This window comes from Acomys russatus, chromosome 24 (assembly GCF_903995435.1).
Source record: "Acomys russatus chromosome 24, mAcoRus1.1, whole genome shotgun sequence".
NCBI classification, from domain to species: Eukaryota; Metazoa; Chordata; class Mammalia; order Rodentia; family Muridae; genus Acomys; species Acomys russatus.
The window spans coordinates 1,103,610-1,125,486 of NC_067160.1; the positions used below are offsets into that span (position 1 = coordinate 1,103,610).

Genomic DNA, 21,877 nt, shown 5'->3' on the forward strand with positions numbered 1-21,877 from the left:
TTATGTCTGAAAAATGTCTCTATTCCATACTAACTAAAAAAGACTTAATTTGATAAGCATGTGACCTTAATTAGCCTATAGTTTCTGTCAAAATATATATTCTGTCATTGTAGGGCAGTAGAAAAGATGGTACAGTGATCATGTATTTTATTTTCAAAATTGTAGGTGAAAGAAAAGAACTCTAGAATTAGCCACTGAAGGCTTGCCAAATTACTGCTTAGAATTTGTCTCATGAGGATGAGCACATGCTTAATGGTGCTCAAGACCCTCACATGATGAACCCTGGAGTTATCAACCTACACTTGCCAGAATAAATATAGAGTAAATCTGTAAATGTGTTGGGGCCATATCCTCCTAAGAATTTCCATTTGACCAAGATTTGTATGATAGGGCAACTTATTTACCAGTTAAAAAATATAAATGCTCCATGATTGGAAATATCACTCTACAGGAAAATGAATGCAACAGTACAGAGGTTTTTATTTAAATACCTTTAAATAGATTTCCTCTTGTATTGAAAGAAAACATTAGGAGTTTATTCAATTGTAGGGTTGTGATGTGTAAATATTTTTTTCCTCAGCATTTTGGCTCACTGTAAATATTCTTACAGTTAGAATGTTTTAGATCAGCTAAAGTAAAACCAGGTGATTTATTAGCTAAAGCATGCACACATCGTTTAGTGCTTATACAAATAATGGCAGGATTTGCAAAATGGAATAGAAGGGTATCCTAGATATGACCATGGTTTTGACAAGTAAGTTAAGTAGAAATTTAGTTGTAATTGTCAGGTGACCAAAACTGAAATAATCCATAAATTAATACATGTCCTAGTGAAACCAATTAAGGTCCTTCAAACTTAAGTCTATATACAATTAATATTAAAGTATTGCAAAGAAATAAGGCATAAATTATATATTTGTCCTGCTTTCTTTATTCATATTTTTTTATAAATAGTGTTGTGGTGACCTGAATATAATCTTTGAGTCAAATAAAATGCATCAAGTCCTAGAGTCAGCATGTATGTGCAGTAAAATTACATGTTACCAGAAAATTACACCCTAGTTCACATACCTAACGTCAATAGGTAATGGATGTATCTAGAATATAACCTTACAGCTGTGTGAAATGTGACATTAAAGGACTTCATTTAGAATATTACTAAGTTAATTAAATCCCAAGGTATGTTTATATTTATAACATATTCAAATATCATCTCAGACTTTTTCTTTCTTTCTTTTCTTTCTTTTTCAAAGAAAGTTTATCAAAAATCATTTATTTGAGTGTTCCACACAAAAGACATGCCCTCACTTCCATTGCTTCTTGATGGACATACTTTTCTCACTATCCTTTTGCATGACCTTGGCTACTGCCACCTTAAAGTCCCCCTGAGTAACGTGGACACGCAGTTCAGCAGAACAAACAGGCCAGCTTCCGTGCAGACACCCTTCATTTCAGCCCCTGAAGCTCCCAGCACCAACTCAGCAATTTTTCTCAGGTTGATCCCTCTGGTCAATTTCATTGTCTGAGATTTTCAGACATCTAGCTGGGCTTCCTCACTGGGAGATAGGAATTCAATTTTTCTGGCAACCCTCCCAGGACAAAACAGGGCAGAGTCCAGGATATCATTTCTACTAGTTGCCATGATAACCTTGATATTCTTGGTGGCCTCAAAGCCGTCCAGCTGGTTGAGCAGTTCCACCATTGTGTGCTGTACTTCACTGTCCCCTCCAGAGCCTCCCTCGAGCTGTGAAGAGCCATTAGAGTCAACCTCATCCATGAAGATCACCAATGGGACATTTTTTCAAGCGAAAACAAAACACCATTCTTGCCCCTTCCCCAATCATTTTCTATTCCATTTCAGAACCGGAGACACGAATAAAGGTACAGTGCATATGATGAGGCACAGTGTGGGTGAACAATGTCTTCCCAGTGCCTGGGGGCGGGCGGCGCACGGAAGCATTCCCTTTGGCTGTACAATGCCCAGCACTTCAAAGAGCTCAGGGTGCTTCATGGGCAGTTCGATGACTTCTTGATCTCCTTGTCCAGTCCACCAATCATCTCTTAAGTTGAGTCCGGTACCTGTTCCACCATCATTAGTGACACCAGAGAGTCCATGTTATTAGGTAGGCTCTTATGCAGGCACAGTGTAGCTGTCATTTGTTAGAGCAACCTGGCAATTAGGTGTCACATCATTGCTGTCGATGTTCTAGTCCACATCAACAACAAATTTGCACTCAAGGTGGATCTTGAACAACGCTTTTATTCTTTTTTTGTTCTATTTTCTTTTTTTTTTTTCCCATTTCTTATGAACTTTTATTCCCAGTTTCACCCTAAATCAGAGAAGAGCTACTGGGAGATCACCTAGAACAAACTTCTGACAATGTCCTAATATCTTCACTGTGGCAAATTTATTAACCTGAAAATAAATCCTGGCCAACCAACCTGGCAACTTGAAGATAATTACTTTTTTTAATAATTTATTCAGATTACAACTCAATTGTTATCCCATCACTTGTATCCTCCCATTCCTCCCTCCCTCCCACTTTCACCCTATTCTCCTCCCCTTGAGCGGGAACTCCTCCACCTCTACATGGTCATAGGCTATAAAGTCTCATCTTGGTAGCCTACTTATTCTTTTTTTGAGTGACACCAGGCTTCCGCACCAAGGCAAAGTGGTCACATGTGGGTCACCAGAGTTTATGTCAGAGTCAGTCCCCGCTCTCCACATAACAGGAGAATGTCCTGTCCATTGGGTAGATCAGAGTAGGGGTTCGATGTTTACTACTTGTATTGTCCTTGGCTAGTACAATAGTTGAGCAGAACCCCCTGGGCCCCGATCCACCGGTCATGATGTTTTGGAACACCTGTTTTTCTTATGCACTGCTCCTCCAACATAGGAGCTCTGTTCCTGCAGCAGCTGCAGCTCCTCCCAAAATACACAAGCTTTTGCATTTAGCACATTCCTCTGTGCCTGCAGTCTCTGGGGATTCTGGGTCTTATCATTTGTAATGGACTGGAGTTCTTCAACATTGGACAGATACTATTGACAGAGTCCACTTCCTCCTTTCTTCCAGTTCTATCTGCTCTGACCAATCAAGCACCATCTTTTCATTTTCTTCCCATCTTAGTCTTTTTCAATAAAAAGAATTTATAGACAAACAGTGTGAGACACTTGTAAGTAATTATGCAATTGCTGGAATATACATATAAATAAAACGCTTTAGAAACCATTAAAATAAACATTACCTTTCATTTCTCAACAGTTGAGGGCTATTCACAATAAATGTCTGGAGTTATACATATACGACTGAATGTATGTCTATGGGACCGAGGAGTTCCAGGTAGATCCAGTTGAATGTTTCTTAATGTTACAGGAGCCTATGACAGCCATATAGCTATATGCAGTACTCTGCATCATTCAGTTATTATGTCCAACAGTCTCTACTCGGCTCAGGTCATTGGATCATACATAATATGACTATGATTTTTTTCTTTCTATGTGTTTTGTATGAGCAAGTTACATTTTTTTCAACTCTAATGTCACTCACCACCTTTTCTTAGTTCTGCTACAGTCTCAAAGTATGAGATTATGCATCCTATCATTAAATGCTCTACATGGGAGGAGTATAGGAAGTAGGGGGTAGTCTGTGCTCCCAGATTCTAAAGGGCCATAGGTCAGAATGAATTCATGTAGAGGGAGGATTAACTAGGTCTGATGTGGTGGATATTATGATTGGTATCCTGCACTGCTAAAGGCAATATAAACACAGTCTATTATATAGAGCAATAGAGTGAGCGAGATGAGACTAAGGATTAGAGAACCTAATAGGGGATATATACTGATTATCTATTATCCTAATGTGGACCTAGTTATGTCAGTGATTTCATGCAGGGAGAAATTTTTTAAAATATCCTAAACAAGGGTAAAACAAAAGTACAAATTTAATAAGGAGGAATAGCATGATTATGGAAGAACACAGGTGGAATAGAACCAAAATTCCATTAATAGAAGGATGTTTGTCATTGCGGTATTTTGTTGTCTTTTGTTTTGATTTTTGTTTTGTTTTGTTTTTATTTGTTTGCTGCCTATATTGTTTGGCCCAATCTCTAACCAATTTGGGTTTTGGGGTATAAAAGTAGCATTGTTTCTTGAAGAGTGCACATATCCCACCAATAGCAGTGGTCAAACCTTTTTATTTTTGGATTATGACTGAAATCAGATTTGAGTTGCACCTGGAGGATGTTAATTGTATCTGAAATCTCTAAGCTTTTTGAGAGTGAGTGAAACAGAGTGGATAATTGATGAAAAGAAGCCTTCAGCCCAACTTTTTTGTAGTCCTAGAAAAGTTCTCAGAGTCACAAGAAGATGGCCACCCAAACTATTTTTAAGGGCTTGAGGCAAGAGATCTGTCTTAAATGCTTTTTAAATTTTTTTAGATATTTAAAAAACTGATACACATGAATTGTACACATTATAGGGTTCTTAATGGTATGGGTAGTTCTTATAACTATTCATACAATTACCAGGAGAGAAGAGATGGATGTGGGCTTGTGGTTGGGATGAAAAATGAACAAATAAAGGAATTAATGAAAAATATTCTTCTCATAGAGAAAAGTTTCAATAAATTATGGAATACTGATAACATAGAATATTAACCAGATGTTCTAGTAAATGGACTAGATCTGTAGGTATCATGAGTAGACATGGTAACAATAAGCTACAAAGGGTAAGCTGCAAGATATTGCCTATAATACAGTATTCATTAAATACCTTTTTACTTATTTGTTTTTGCTTTGTTATTTTCAATTAATAACTGTTTATTTTCTTTTTTATATTTATGGTTGTGAGCCTAGCCTTTAACGGCTGAGCCATCTCTCCAGCCCTATTTTCTTTTTTACATATACATTTTGTTATTACACACACACACACACACACATATATATACTAAACCACAAAAAGAACCACAAAAAAAAAATTAGGAATTATATAAATGGTACATTTACAGTGTTTTGCCTATTTGTATTTGGCAACCTTGAAGAAAACATGTTTGCTAACTTGTTTCATCTAAACTCATGAATATAAATCAATATCTAGCATATCTCATCCTTATCATCTTAAAACATCTATCTAGACCGAAAAACATCTTAACCCCTAAACAACTAAGCTTAATTATAAAATTAAACTATCTGGTCTTCAACCACATCAGAGACTTGGGAAGAAATAAAATTAATTATTGAGTAGATAGGAATTGTTACTCACAGGTTATTTTTAATTCTCTGATGTAAAATTTTGTATATTAATGCAAAATAAGTTTAATTTTGATACATTGGTACTTAAATTCACATTTAAGATTGTTCTTCACAAACTATATATATTTCTACTCTAATATGAAGCATTGTACCCATACAACTCATATATAATACAGTGTTTAATTCCAGTGCTTTGAAAGTGCTATTGCAGGCTGCATAGAAAATTAAATAATACAAGTAAATTGTTATTTGAACAAATCATGGTTATGCCAATTACTAGTCTATTTCTATCACAAGAATATGAATGCTAACTTTAACAGATAATATGTTCCTGTTGTGTGGTGGAGCATTTTGGGTATATTCCTAGGAGTGGTATAGCTGGATCTTGAGGAAGCCCTATTCCCATTTTTTTGAGAAAGCACCAGATAAAGACAACAATAGGCATGCTAAAATGAACTGACTAAAGACCACATGGGCCTAAACACTACAGAGAACCACCTGGAACTAAAATTTTTGAGAGTATAGAAATAATCATCCATGGAGAAGTGCACACAAATTGGATTTCCAATATCTAATGATCAACTCTGAAAAAAAATAAGTTCCATAATATAAAGTCAACTCATTGGTATTTAGGAATATTTACATGCATATGCATATATGCACACAACAGCAAGTAGCAAAAGAAATAGGCCATGAATCTGAAATAGAACAAGGAGAGATTTATACAACTCTCAATTTATTTTATGTTGAAATTAATTTTTAATAGCCTCTTAGGAAGAATGAACACTTCGGAATTCTAGGACATAGTTTATTTGTGTGGTCAATGGTGCTATTTTTACATGATTCACACCCTTTAGAATCCCAAAATTTATCAACATTTTTGAGACCAATGCAACATTCAATAATCTTAGTTGGTAATGATTAGACAACATAATCAGCAGACTCTAAATCAACTAGCAAACTGTGACAAATAGGTCACCATCACAAAAGGAAACAGTATGCAAAATTAATTTTATACTATGTTTTGTTGCTGTTAATTTAATGATATGACAGCCATACTTGGGAGAGTTATCAAAAAGCAGGCCACAGAGTACAAGTCTGAAAGAGCCCCTGCTCCTCTTAATCCTAGCTATCCATAAATATTGGACATCTGTTCATCTTCTGATATCCTTTTCCAGAGACTTCAAGTTCTTGTCATGCAAGTCTGTCCCTTGCTTGGTTATAGTTACACCAAGGTATTTTATATTATTTGTTGCTATTTTGAAGAACTTATCTTTCTTAATTTCTTTTGCAGTCCACTTGTAATTTGTATGCTAAAGGCCTACTGATATTTTGTAGTTAATTTGTAGCTACTCCTACTCAGCTGTAGGAGTTCTTTGTTGAAATTTTGGGGTTGCTTATACTATCATATTATCTGCAAATAGCAATATTTTGGCTTCTTCCTTTCCAATGTGTAGCTCCTTGGTCTGTAGTTGTCTTATTGCTCTGACTAGGACCTCAAGTACTATATTGAAAAGATACATTGTGAATGAGAAGGCTAGTTACGTCCCTATTTCAGTGGAATTGTTTGGTTTTACTTTTTTCCATTTAATTTGATGTTAGCTACAGGCTTGCTACATATTGTGTTTAGGTATATGCCTTATATCCCTAATCTTTCCAATACATTCAACATGACATTGTGTTGAATTTTGCTCCATGCTATTTTGGTATATAATGAGATGGTCATGTAGGTTTTTTTTTTTCAGTTGGGTTATATGGTAGATTATGTTGCCCAAATTTAGATATTTAGAACACTTAATCAGACAAACCTCCAACATCTATAGCTTAATAATATTACCAAAATGAGGGTAAACATTTTAAGCCAATGATTTTTAACTTTTTTTAATGTTGTAAGCCTCCAACATTTTAAAAAAATAAGTTTAAAATCTCTCAATTGTGTTGTTGTAATATGAAAATAAAGTACCTTTTTAAAGAATTTAAAAAAAAAGAGCATTTCAGTTAGGCAAGTTACTATGGATATAAGAGGAGATGATATCTGTGTCCTAGGCAGATAGGGCTAGGCCAAATACAGAAAAGGGTAAGTGATTTTATGATCACAGGTCAAATGTCTGTAAGTGGCTCATAGAGCACCTAGATTCACAACAGGTAGGTTACTGAGAATTGTAAAAGAGGAAATATTCCTTGGGAAATAGCTTCCTAGGAAGTATTACTAGCCCAGTTACAGAGTGAAGGAAAAGTTTGGGAAATTATGTGTTCCTTTTGTGTCAGTCACAGCTGCCAACAAACAGCCTGACCCTGTGAATTATTTGAAGGACTTTGCTTCAGGGGTTGGTAAGCCAAATCCTATAAAACCAAAGTCTCTATTAGCTTAAATAGCACAGGACAATTTTCTAACTTAACTTTACGTATTTTTTTTTTTTTTTTTTTTTATGGGCAAGAGATTTATCAGCTAGATTTCCATCTGAGAGAGAGATTAAGGATCTAGGTTTAGAAGTTTGAGCCAGTAAAAGCTAAAGGGCAGAAATGGAGAAATAAAGGACAGGACAGGTATGAAGGAAAAGGAGAGACTTGATAGTGTTGAATTCCAGAATATACTTTTTGCCATTTTATCTATTGACTTTGTCTAAGTTAGTGATAATTTTGCAGGTAGAAAGTACCTGTAAAAGGCCAGTTGTGGCTGTTGTTTAATTGATTTGAGTCCAGATCTAGAGGTAAAGTTGCACAAAACGTGTAAATCTGATGTTGGTGAGCCCTAAATTTTTGAGGTTTAATTTCAGGCTCTCCAAAAAGATATCCCTGGATAAAAACAATTTGGTTTGCATCTCATAAAACAGAGGAATGTAATGCTACAATTGTTTCTCAAGTCATTACCTTTAGTAGGAAAGTAGTTTTAGGAGCTAGCCTGATTTGTCAATGGGAGAATGATCTGGCTGTTGGAATCTGGTGACAAAAACCTCAGAGCAAAAGCTGAGGAACTCTAGCCAATGGACAGGACATTCTCCACCATTAAGTGGAGAAGGAGATCTGACTTTCACACAAACTCTGGTGCCCCATATTTGACCATGTCCCTTGGATGGGGAGGCCTGGTGGCACTCAGAGGAAGGATAATAGGTCACCAAGAGAAGACTCCATACCCTATGAGCATATACAGGGAGAGGAGGTCCTTCTCAGTCACAGACATAGGGGAGGGGAATAGGGGGGAAGCGGGAAGGAGGGAGGAATGGGAGGATACAGGGATGGGCTAACAACTGAGATGTAATATGAATAAATTAATAATAAAAAAGGAAAAAAAGCTGAGGAACTCCTGACATTGAGGGAAGACCTGGATCTGGGTGTCTTTAGGCATTCGCCAGTCCTTTCCTTCTCAGTGAATTTGTGGTGGATGTAGTCCACTGGAAAGAGAACAAAGAGCCTCTAGTGATGACGTCAGAAGACAGTGAGAGAGAGGAAAATAGATAAGGAGATGACACAAGTAAATTTACATAGCTCATCAAAAACCCAGAGGTTTCAAGTCATATTATTGTTTGTTAAACAATGCTGAGCCCTCAAGAAGACCTAATCCTGATAGGATGAGTCTTAGAACACAAGGGGATATGGGTAACGGGAGAGAAAAAAGGTCACAAAGATAGGAGGCTAGTATGCAGTACCCAAAAATCTCTTCAGTTGGTACCAAATGTTAGATTTGGATTAACTGAGGTGACTCAAAGCAAAGAAAGCTGACAGAAATTTGCAGAAGCAACATTGTTTTTAATCAGATACCTGAAGGGCCACCGTCTCTCTGGGGAAGTAAAAGTGATGCAAACATGTCTCAGGGTGTTTTTGGTTGTAGGGCCATAAAGGGTTGGGTTGGAAGGTTCTATCTGTTGGGAAGTGTGCCATAGTCTCAAAGTAGCCTATACCAGCAAAGAGAAGCTTTCTGGATCCAAACAGCCCACATGTATCATCAGTGAAGTCAGCTTTCCTGACAAAAGTTTCTTGGTCCACATAGGCTTTTAGGTCATTAACAACTTCTGATGGTACTCTTCCTAAATTTTGCCTTGAAGCTGGTTATTTTAGATGTCCAGTCTAGGGCTGACCATTCAACAGTCATTAACTATTGATATTTACATCAGGTAGGAGTCCCACTGTGACGTATTGTAAAAGAATCTTCTCTGACTAAGGATCAAAACACAAGTAATCCAGATCCAAGATAGCAGTGCTGACCGCGCTCTATGTTTGATCAGCAGGACCAAGCCTATGGACTGGGCTCAGGCCTATCTACCCAAGACCTAGAGAGCCCTTGGTGATAGGGGGGCCTCATAGTGCAGAGCACAGGTGGGTCTGGCCTCGAACCATACAACTGGTCCATGGAGGATGGGTACCCAGTCCTCAGAGTCTGTATGCATACCTGCCTGCAAGCTGCATCTGTGCTCTATATCTCAGACTCTACAGCTGGGATTGAACTGTGGGCGGTGAAGTGCCAGCATCTGCACCTGCTGGCCCAGGGAAGAACCCAGGAGAACGGGTGGATCTGACTTCAGACCACCCCTCCAGTCCAGCCCCAGGGTTCGGTTGCCACTTGCCAGGGTCGCCACAGCCCAGCCAAATGCAGACTCTCTCTGCCTGAACTGTAGGTTATGGAGCACCAGAGATCTCAGAGTGTGTATCTGGGATAGATCTGACTTCAGATCACCCTGTAGGTCCACGAGGGCCCCAGGTCTCAGGCGAGGGGCCCAGGCTGCTGTGGACACATTCTCCAAAGCATAGCCAAACACCTCAGGGTAATGCGCTGTACCTTATTCTCTGGTAGAGTGATCTAAGGCCCTGGGGCCTGAGCAGACCCAGCAAAATGCCATAAGCTAGCTAGCGCTTGGTACCCACACTCTCTGGAAGACTGAACCAAGGCCCTAGGGCCCCAGTGGCCACAGGCAGGAAGGGTTTCCAAAGCTCAGCCAACCGCAGTATAGTGGGTTGTACCTACACTCTTTTGGACTGAAACCTGGCCTGCAGAACACCACCATCAATGTCTGCTGACACAGTGGAAAGGCCAGGGTGTGGAGCAAAGTCCCCTGGAGCTGAACCCAGTTCACCTGCTTATCCAGGGAAGGATTCTCTGATCCCCACAGGTGAGGGGCTTCAACCTATAGACACTCACCAATGAACTGCTCTCAAAGGCCAGTGTAGGACACCAGAAACTACCACCCAACTTCAGAAACAGAAGAATGGCCAGTATAAAAATGTAAACAACAAAAGCCAAAATAATATGGCATCTCCAGAACCCAGTTATCCCAGAGAAATCAAACCTGGAAACACAAAAACAACTGAAGCACAAGAAAATGACCTCAAATCCTCCATAATGAAGATGATAATGGCGCAAATGAATAAAATTCATAAGCAAAAAACCCTCACGTAACCATATTTAAAGTATTATTAAATAGAAAAACACATGAAAAAATTAAAAGACCTTCCATCTTCATGTGCCAACATAATTAATATTGTAAAAATAAACATATTAGTAAAAATGATTCATCTGCATCAAGCTTCTAAGGACATTTAACAAAACTAGAAAAAATATCTAAAAGAAAAAAGTACTTAATAACAATCCTGATCAGACAGAAAGCAATCAATGCTGGAGGTATAAGCATATCTCATTTCACACTATGATACATAGTGCTGTAGGAACCTAACACCATGGTGTTGGAACCCATATAAGAAAGCTGTAAATTTATAGTGAACTATGAATGGGGCAGGGTGCATAATGTTCTTTACACAAGGTGACCTTCAAACAGAATTGCACAAACTATGATAAGTGAATGCACTTGAAAACAAGGACATTAATGGAATGCCCTGTCATTTTCCCATCACCTCTTTGGGAAACACAAAGCCCCAGGAGACATATTCTTGCCTCTTTTCACATTATCAAAGATAAAACATAATACCAGCTGTATTTTATCACTGTTCCTTCATTTGCTTAAGCTAACTGTGAACGTCACCTCAGATTTACTTGCTTTAATATTAAAAATGAGAAGTGCTTTGTTTGAACTACTCTTGAGCTCAAACAACTGGAGGCACTTGGATTTCCCACGTAGATGTTTTATCATATCCTTACGCTTGCAAATACTTGGCTTCATCACCAGTGGGAGTCAGCACAAAGGTGTTACTTCATAAAAATGAATCAAGGAAAGAGACTAGTGATCTAAAAACAAAGTCATACTGCAGCCATTCGAACTGTAACAAAGGCTTCAAATAGAATCACTTGATGGCTGTAACCATGATGTTTTGGTGTGGAACTTTAACAAGTTAGAAAGCTTTTCATAGAAAGTAAAATTAATAACAGAATGCAGATTCATAAGGAGGATGAGAAAAAACAATGATTAGCCACAACACTTTGGACATATGTATAGAATTAAAGAATGAGATGCCAAAACAACACAAGAGATTCCAATAAGGGAACTATTGAAAAGATCTCTCTAAGAGTCATAAGTAGCCTATATCTACATAAAGCGTATATTTCTCAAGAGGGATAAGTAACATATAACTACATAGAATTCTTTTTATATTCTATACATGTGGGGGAATGCAAATCAAATCTATACTGATATTCATTTCATGGTGTCTGTTATCAAAAAACTTAAACACCAAATACTGCTCTTACATATGGCTGGTTGGAATGTCAATGATTTAAGTAGTTTTAGAATTTGATATGTAGTTTCCTTATAAAAAATAAAGACAATTACTACATGTTCAAGATGTATGATTCCTGAATACACACATGAAGACCACAAACTTAACACAACAAAGAGTGTGGCAAACATACAGCCTAATCAAATAGGAAGCCATGGATCTAATATCATTGGCTATCTAGAGATGAGAGGGTAAAGTTGATCTGATGTATATCACATCTACTACTTAGATATTAGATATTACATGGACCAAAGCCTGTTGTTTATTTCAAAATGAATGCAAAGGCATCATAATCATATTACGTGACTAAAACATCAAACACTACTTTTTTCTCTCATATGTAGAATGTAGAAAACCCAAGTATGAAGTTTAAAAGGGAACTATGATCAAGGATGAAAGTGAGCACTAAGAGGGAGGCAGCAGGACCAAAAAGAGAGTTACGAAGCAATAATATGATTAAAGTACATTTTCCACCGGTATGAAAAGTTCTTATAATGTTCTCATTATTATGTACAATAAGTCAATAAGTATATGCTAATTAAATTAAAAGAAAACGAAATAAAATAATAATGAAAAATAGAAGAATAATTAAATAATGAAAAAGACAGGAAAAAGGAAGTCAGTTAAACCACATGAATGGCCATAATACACAGAGAGAGAGAGAGGACGGGGGAGGGAGATTAAAAATATAAGAGCAAAGTTTATAAATTGCCATGTTAATAAATAACATGAATTATTATTTAAACTTAAATATTTGAACAAGTTTAGGTTACTGCTTTTACACTGCACTGGTACAATAATGCATGGCTATTGTGAACATTTCTGAACTTTATCAATACTTAAATGTCTGTAAGAAGAAACAAATGGTTACTGATAAAGTAGTTAATGTATCACAGAAAAATTTATTTCTTTTTCATCATTGTTCTATGGGAATATATGTCATGAAATTTTTACCAATTGAGTCAATTTAATATACATACTAAATAAAATATGTGCAGATAGATTTAATTTGGTGTATCAGAAAGAAGACAGTGATCATTCCTTTCCTGGATGACTTTGTTCTTGAACTTTGGTTCTGAAAGTATGCCAGCTAATCTTGCTTGGAAATTGGCCCCTGAAGACGACAACATGTTGCGTGGTGCTCACTGTCTTTATAAGAGGAACCCTGGACTAATCAAGCACAGACAGAAACATACACTGGCCTTCTCAAACTATAATAGTCTCTGGCTTTTCTGGAGACATGACTTACTAAGATAATTTTCATTTAACTGACACCTGCATAAAATTGTTAGTGATTAAATTTACATTCCAATTAAAATAATGAGTTTATAAAAATGTGATAACAAATATATAAAAGAAAATAAAAGTGCCTTATGTATCCTATGCTATTACTAGACATAAATCTTAAAAGAACATATTGTTTGTTCACTTATTCCTCAAAAAAATTGACTCACAGTAAGTATTCTTAAATTTGAAGTGATTAGATAAGTTAAAGTGAAACAGATGATCCATTAAAACTATCTGTGAACATATATCATGTGATAATTTTATAATTGTCAAATTACAAATGTTTTGTCAACAGAAATGCGAAATTGCTGGAACAAGATTCTAAAAGAACCATAGTTTGAGAATTTAGTTTTAAAAATCAATGACTTTCGATTGTCAGGTAATAGAAACATCCTGTCCTACTCAATAGTTCTTAGTTGAGTCTATTAAATTCCTATCGAAGTGGGAGAAATTTGTTTTACTCAAACTTCATTAACACCATTAAGGAATCACTACTAAATGATAAATTATATATCTTATATCATTCTTCACAATATGTGCAATATTTCAATTGTGAGTACTCAACTGATAAAAATTAGGAACACAGCATCATGACTAGACTCTGGGGTCAAAGTCTTATTACGTACTCATATATTCAATTGTATTAAGTTCTCTTAACTAATTTGATCTTTTTGCAATGTTTATATTACCTAAAATAAATGGATAGCGGTAGTTTATACAGTATGGTGTTTCCTGTACTCTAAAGGAATTTATTCAGAATAGTACAGCTTTACAAGCCTCGAGTGTGCTAACCTACATGAGACCATACTCATCTGACTTTATATATATAAAGTATGCTAACCAATATGAAATCATACTCAGCTGATTATATATATTTCAATTAAATATCTTACTACCACACATTGTAAAATAATGATACCACATTTGAGAGAAACACAATTATACAAAGACTTTTAAATGCATAATCACAAAAGCTTTTCTGAGATAATTCAGGCTAAATATTGCATTTCATTTCCCCACATCCTAGGGACGTTCACTATGAAAGCCAGGAATCACACAAGTGAGTCTGACTTCACGCTTATGGGGCTGACAGATTCCAAGAAGATCCAGTTGTTCCTCGCGCTGCTGTTTCTCTTGATATACACACTCACTGTGCTGGGCAACATAGGCATGATGCTCATCATCCGTCTAGATGCCCAGCTTCACACTCCAATGTACTTCTTCCTCACCCACTTGTCATTGCTTGACCTCAGTTATTCAACTGTCATCACACCTAAAACCTTACAGAACCTATTGACTTCCGTAAAGAGCATTTCCTTCATGGGGTGCTTCATCCAATTGTACTTTTTCGTCCTCTTGGCAGCTGCTGAATGCTTTATACTCTCATCAATGGCCTATGACCGCTACGTAGCTATCTGCAAGCCCCTACACTATCCAGTTATTATGTCCACAAGGCGCTCCCATACTCTCATCACTGTGTCATACTTGATTGGAGCTATGGATTCCTCTGTCACTGTCTTTTGCTTAAGCACATTGAATTTCTGCAGTTCCAAGGTAATTCATCACTTTTTTTGTGACACATTCCCTATTTTAGCCTTGTCCTGCAGTGACACGTATGGAGCGGAAGCCACTATATTCATTTTAGCTGGCTCTACCTTACTGCTGTCCCTTATCACAATATCCTCATCCTATGTGTCCATTCTCTCTACAATTTTGAAGATAAATTCTTCGTCAGGTAAGCACAAAGCCTTCTCCACCTGTGCCTCACATCTTGTGGGGGTTACTGTTTTTTATGGTACCATGATCTTTACTTATTTAAAGCCAAGTAAGTCCTACTCACTGGGAAAGGACCAAGTGGCTTCTGTTTTTTACACTATTGTGATCCCTATGCTGAACCCACTCATTTATAGTCTCAGAAATAAAGAAGTGAAAAGCGCTGTAATCAGAGTTGTGAAGAAAGCGAAGGTCCCCAGAAATTAAAATAGCACTGCTGCTGAATGTCAGAATTCTTCTTTTTTTTTTTTTTTTTTTTTTTTTCCCTATTGAACACATCTTTGACTTTTCTCTCTGCATGTACCTGTAGGCTTGTTTCTTGTTCCTAATTGTGTGGAGCTTCCCTTGTGAAAATAGTTTAGGTAGTTCTCAGAATGTGATTTTAAAAGTCTGTTTCATAATTAGAAATCAAGACATGCATATTAAGACCATGCTCCAAATATTTGTGTTTCTCATGGCAAATAGTATAAATGTTAAAATTATACCCCTGATTCTTATGCTTACATTGCATTTGGTATATTACAAACTGCTATATATCTGTGTTAGGAAACAATTTTGGCACATTAACTACTTCAAAAGTCATCTTTTTCTAATGAGTAATAGCTCATTATATGTCCTATTCTTAGTAAGTGAGTGAAAATTTCAGGTTCAGTTTTCTCAGTTGCCCAAAGTAAATAGTAGGTTTATGTTAATGAGACAGCAAAATGGATATAACACATTGAAAAAATGAAAATCTATGCTTTTTATAATTTAAAATAAAGACATTGGTAAACATTTGTGAATAGCATTCTTGAGGAATATTTACATAGATTTAACAAATGTGTTCCTTAGTCTAATCAAAATTAAACAAATACCTGGAAAAAAATAAATCAATAGTTCTGAAATTTAGACTTGCTTAAAAATAATTTTAAGAAAAATGTTATATTGTTATATTGGTGACAATATGGAAATGATTTAACATTATTAAGGGAAAGATAAAATAATTATCATGTATGACCTTGTTCTTCTCAATCAATAATTTCATTGTATATCTGTATGTATGACAAAAATACTCTATAATATATGTTGTTTCCTCTATATTCTATTGCAACATTTTTCATTCATTTAGAAGTCTAATATTTCATCATCTTTGTCATTACAAGTTGTGAGTTGAACATATTATTAGCATGTGGGCATGATCTTTTTTCTCATCTGAGATTGCTTTAGAGCTCATATCCTAGAGACATATCAAGGTAGAAGTTTGAATGCAGTAATAATCCCTGTGTGTGCACTGGCCACACTTACAAAAGTTATATCACTTGGGATAAGCAACTATTTCTATTTCTGTTTATTGTGTACTTTTTATCTTATTAATTTACATTTGTAGCTTTAAAATGAATTTTTGAGTTGAATGACTGGCAGATTTCTTTGCATTATAAAAACAAATATTCAAAGACATGGTATTAACAATGAATTCATGTTTCGTTGAAAGTCATAAACATATTCACATAGGGTATTACATTTACTTTGTGTTTAGGACTTTATATTTATATCATATAATTTCTGTCTTTGTATATTTTTCTATTTAAACATTGTTCTACAAAAAGTAGTTCTAGGGCTGGAGAGAGGGCTCAGCAGCTAAGAGCACTGGCTGCTTATCTAAAGGACCCAGATTAAATGCTAAGCACCCATATGGCAGCTCTAAACTGTCTGTGGCCCCAGTTTCAAGAGATCTGACATACTCAGACAGATGTACATGCAGGCAAAACACCAATGCACATAAAAGAAAACACTAAAAATAAGTAAAGAAAATGTAGTTCTATTTCTAAGTGTTTATCTTTGTTTTTGATCTTATAATTATATAAATATGAATCATAACTTTATATTTTGTCTTTCTGAAATATGTTTTGAGTATTATTTTAGAGTTATATTGACTTAATATATACATATATTCATATACATTCAAATATACTTACGTTCACAAACTCTACTCTCCATTGTATTCAAATATCAAATATATTTATTTCATTATTTAGTCTCTTCCAAAGACTGGTATTATCCTATGTTAATACTCCAGAAAACATTATTTCCTTGTTTTCAACCAGTGACTTTGTTGTTTGCAATCTATATTGTTGTTATTCCTATTAGTTTATGTTAGTACTTAGTAATAACAGTTAAATAAATGTTTATATTTACCTTTTCCCTATTTTGTATATTTTTGATTTGGAACATGCATCAATCTATAACTTTTCCTCATATCCAGTCAACTTTTATTTGCCATTTAATATGGATTCATTTTTAAACAAAATATTATTAATACGTTATTATGCAGATCTATGTCAATGGTTTGTGGTGTAAAATATTTTTAGTAATGTGAAGGTATTACAGCATTCAACTTTAGAATACCTTTTCTCAGTCATATTCATAAGGGCAATGTATATTTATAACCATAGAACTAGTGTTACTTTCAGATTTGGTCAGAGAAGTCTCTGTCCTCAGTGGGACAATAGTTGATGTATGGGTGAAGTGATTTCAGAGTACAGTATACATCTATACTGTGTACAATGTAATGTGATTGGGATTGTATTAGCTTCTGCTCTCATTGCCCTCTTACTTTACTCCTCTTTGGCCAATTCCTGCTGGAACCTCTTCTCAACTAGTGCCCACTCATGTGTGGATACGTGTTTGTGTGATTGCAGTCTTCATTGAACAGCCACAGATACTGTATGTTCATGACTGTGACAACCATGACACATCCAAACATGTGTTTCATATTACTCCTCTGAATCCAACAGCTGCCTGTCTTCTGCAGTGTGACCTGGGCCTTGTAAAGGTGTGATGTGGATGCCTTATTTAGACCCAGCTGTCACTTATTCTCAGCACTTTACACCTCAGACTCTCTGCATTAACGGCTACCCACTGAAATAAGAAGCTTCTCTGATGAAATATAATTGTAGTGCTAACCTATGTGTGTAACCAGACACATTTAGAAGACAAGTGTCCAGCTTTATCTGTACTTAGAAATTTGCCTTATTTCAGTCCTATGTATTACTATGGTTAGGAAACTTATATTCTTTGTATTAGCAACAGTATTTAAAAAGTCTCTGAACACAAAGTTCAGAAAATTATTCAATTTTAGTTGAGATATCTACTTTATAATAAATGATCAAATCATTTGTATGAGTTTATTACATGAAGCAATCTATAATAAATTTGAAGTAGTTTATGTTTTTGTCTATTTTAATTACTTATCCTTACCTAGTATCTGCTCTGTGGATGCTAGCCTGACTAACTTAGCCAGGTGGGTAATGATCACACAGCAAACTGAGATAAGAACTAAGGACATTGTATCTTTTGAGTTTGCCACATTGTTTCATCAGAGTTAAAAGCTAGAAGAATGTAGCAATTGGAATGATAGTGTCTTGGGTAATGATGCTAATATATAGAGTTTAAAACTGTAGAATAAATTTAATCTATAATTAAAATCATATTATATACAATCACCAGATTATATATTTTTTGTAATGCCACTGCCATTCTAGAGTTTGAGTTCAAGGTATGTAGCCTAACACTCAGCAATAAAATAACTTTTTTTTTTGTTGCTATTTTTTCTTTTTAATTTTTAAGTAATTTATTTAGATTACATCTCAATTGCTACCCCCTGGTTTGTATCTTCCCATAACCCAGTTCTCCCTCTCTCATGCTATTCCCATCCTTTAAGTCTGTGACAGAAGGGGAAGTAGTTCCCCACTATAAGATCACAGCCTATTAGGATTCTCATGGTAGCTCGCTTTACTTTTCCTCCAGCTATCAAAAACAAGGAAATCCTTAAATTTGCAGGCGAATGAATGGGACTAGAAATGATCATCCTGAATGAGTTAATCCAGACCCACATATAGATGGTGGGTACAGTGTCCCACATTTGTAATCCCAGCACTAAGGGAGGCAAACGCAGGCAGATCACTGTGAGTTTGAAGCTAGCCTGGTCTAGAAAGAGTGTCCATGACAACTAAGGCTACACAGAAAAACCTCATACTGTCCATCCCCCTGGAAAAAAAATGTGGTACTAGAGCCAGCACATGACTTTAATCTCAGCCATCAGGAGGCAGAGGCCAGGAAAGCTCTGTGAGTTTGAGGCTCGCCTGATGTACAAAGCAAATTCCAGGACAAAAAGGGCTTTACACAGAGATACTTTGTTTTGAAAACAAAAGAAAAACTAAACACACAAAAAGTAGAAAGACAGCAGGGAGAGGGAGGGAGAGAGAGAGAAAGGAGATGTTGTTGTATGTTGGTCTGGTGCTGTGTATTTTGATGCTAATTACCAGCTGCCAAGATCTACTTGCTGCACAGAGGAGCACATTCTCACATATACAACTCCTTGTGGTGTAAACCTTGCCTGAGAAGCCATTCCTGTTTGACTAATAAAAGCCAGTACCTAGACAGGGCCAGAGGAGGGTAGATGTGGTAAGGGTTCAGGGGCTTTTGGTAAGAGAAGGTTCTTGGGAAGTCAAAACAAACAGTACCTGAGGAGGAAGAGAGAGAAGCCTGCCATGTGGTAGAGGGGAGCCAAGAGGAGAAACTCTGAAGTTACACAAAAAAAAGAAGTGGTCCAGATAAATAACCTTAGCAGGGACTCTGCGATAACAGAAGGGAGAGAACCAAATAGAATTCATTAGAAGCAGATGGCATGGAACGGAGGTTAGGATATAATGCAAGATATCTTAGGAGTTAATATTCGCCATGCCCCATGTTGTAAGGCTATTCAAAAATATGTCATGTGTTGGTGTCTTTATTGATTGAGAAAGGAGGTTAGATAATACTGACAAATCATTATAAGCCTAATAATAAGTATAAATTAGGCCATATTATTAAATAACAGCAAGAAATCATAATATGAAATTAAGTTTGCATACTGTTTCCTTTTCTGTACTAAATGTGATAAATAGATCCTTCTTTAAATGATTATAAGACCTAACTGAAATGTTACATACAACCGGATGTGCTGAGTGTCTACTGACTGCATATATGATGATAAGTAGATATTAGCTGTAAAGTATTGCATAATCATATAAGTATAGATTATTAATTGCAGGGAAGGGATGTTTCTTCTAGCTCCATGTGTTTTTTAATATAGTTGAAAATAAAATTGCAAAGACAGATTAACTAGGGAAAATCTTTAACGTTAGTTTATAAGATGTTTTGTGTGGCATGGGTGCTTATACATTCTTCTATGTATTCCATAAAAAAACACCAAATGACATAATCATAACTTACATGCAGAGGACCTAAGTCAGACCTATACAGACCCCTTATCTCTGTGAGCCTACATTAGTCCAGGTTACTGGATTCTGTGGGCATGCTATTTTGGTGTCCTTGATCCCTCTGGCTCCTCAAATTCTCCTTGCAGCTTCTCCACAGGACTCCCTAAGCTCAGTTCACATTTGGCTATGAGGCTCTACATCTGCTCCCATCAGTTGCTGGATGAAGTCTCTCTGGTCTCTCTGATGACAGTTGTGCTAGACTGCAGTCTCAGCACATTCCTCAATCACGACAAACTGTAAGCAGGAGGCTTTTTTGTCTGGGTTAGTATCCAAATCCCTCTATTTGAAGTCTCTCCTTATTATAGATGATGGCAGGCTTAGGCTGTGTCATCCTTGCAGATGCCATAGAGTTTCCATTGCAGTAAGTTTCTACCTCACTGCCAGATCTGTGGATAATTACCAGAATCCAGCTCTTGGCCAGCTACCTTGAAAACCAGGATGTTGAGATAAGATTTCCAGATGGGTTGTAGAAAATTACTTGGGACACCCAGTGCCTTGGGACAGCCTGCAGTTAAACTGTCATGACAACGCGCTCATGTAGATCTCCTCATTTCCTCATTGCTTAGCCTATATAAATTATTATGTGAAAAATAAAGTTTGAGAGTTTGATCAGAACTAAGACTTGCTCTCCTTCTTCGGTCTTCTGTCCGCCCCCTCCACAGGTACCCGTTGAAGACCACGTGGGCCCCTCACTCCTGAAATGCTCCCCAGTTTCATATGTCTGTCTCTAACCAAGACCTTATTCTTCCTTTTCCCATTCCCACCACCCACAGTCCACTAGCACAATCGTGTCTATTTTCCATGTCTAGGAAGATCATTACATGCCCCCTCAAGCACTCCTTGTTATGTAACCTCTCTGGGTCTGGTATTGTAGCCAGACGATCCTATACTTTACAGGTAATAACCACTTATAAGGCGATATCATGTTTGTCCTTCTGGGTCTATGTTACCTCACTCAGGATGATTTTTTTCCTAGTTCCAGCTTTTTCATCAAATTTCATGTTTCTGTAAAAGTTTGCACTCCCAATAACAATGGAGGAGTGTTTCCCTTGTTCCACATTCTCACAAGCTGTCACTTCTGTTTTTGATCTTAAGCATTGTCAGGTGAAAGACTGACTCTGAAAGGTTTTTGTTTTTGTTTTGATTTGCATTTCTAAGCCATTTGAGATTTCTCTGTTGAGAATTCTCTACTTAGATATTTACTCCATTTTAACTGGATTATTTAGTTCTTTTATGTCTAGTGTCTTGAGTTAAATGTCTAGTTTCTTGAGGATATGTAATTGTAAGAGAGAGAGAGAGAAGAGATAGATGACACATGGAAACAGTGTCTTCCAAACACAATGGAAGTGATGCACATATGGTCCCATGGAGTCTGTGATGGCATGTGCAGGGCCTGGGCAGGTTCAAGCTAGATATGATTTCAGCACTTAGAGAGGGAAGTAGACACATCTTTCCTCAGTAACCAAGAAGCTTTAACAACTTCCAAAGGAAAGACCAGTTTTCTCCAATAGAGTTTCACTGGATATATAAAAATAACACTTAACAATAGACCTTATGCCCATCATGTGATGGCCAAAACATTACAAACTCAATGATGGTTTTTT

At 36.5% G+C, this 21,877-nt stretch overlaps 1 protein-coding gene and 1 pseudogene across 1 annotated transcript; one reads left to right on the plus strand and one right to left on the minus strand.

Moving 5' to 3' along the window:
- Window positions 1-1,304: 1,304 nt before the first annotated feature.
- LOC127207444 (26S proteasome regulatory subunit 8-like) lies at window positions 1,305-3,104 on the minus strand (annotated as a pseudogene).
- Window positions 3,105-14,238: 11,134 nt separating this feature from the next.
- On the plus strand, window positions 14,239-15,180 carry LOC127207610 (olfactory receptor 8H1-like). The gene has a single exon (XM_051167044.1). The coding sequence runs from the start codon at window positions 14,239-14,241 to the stop codon at window positions 15,178-15,180; it is 942 nt and encodes a 313-aa protein (XP_051023001.1).
- Window positions 15,181-21,877: the final 6,697 nt, after the last annotated feature.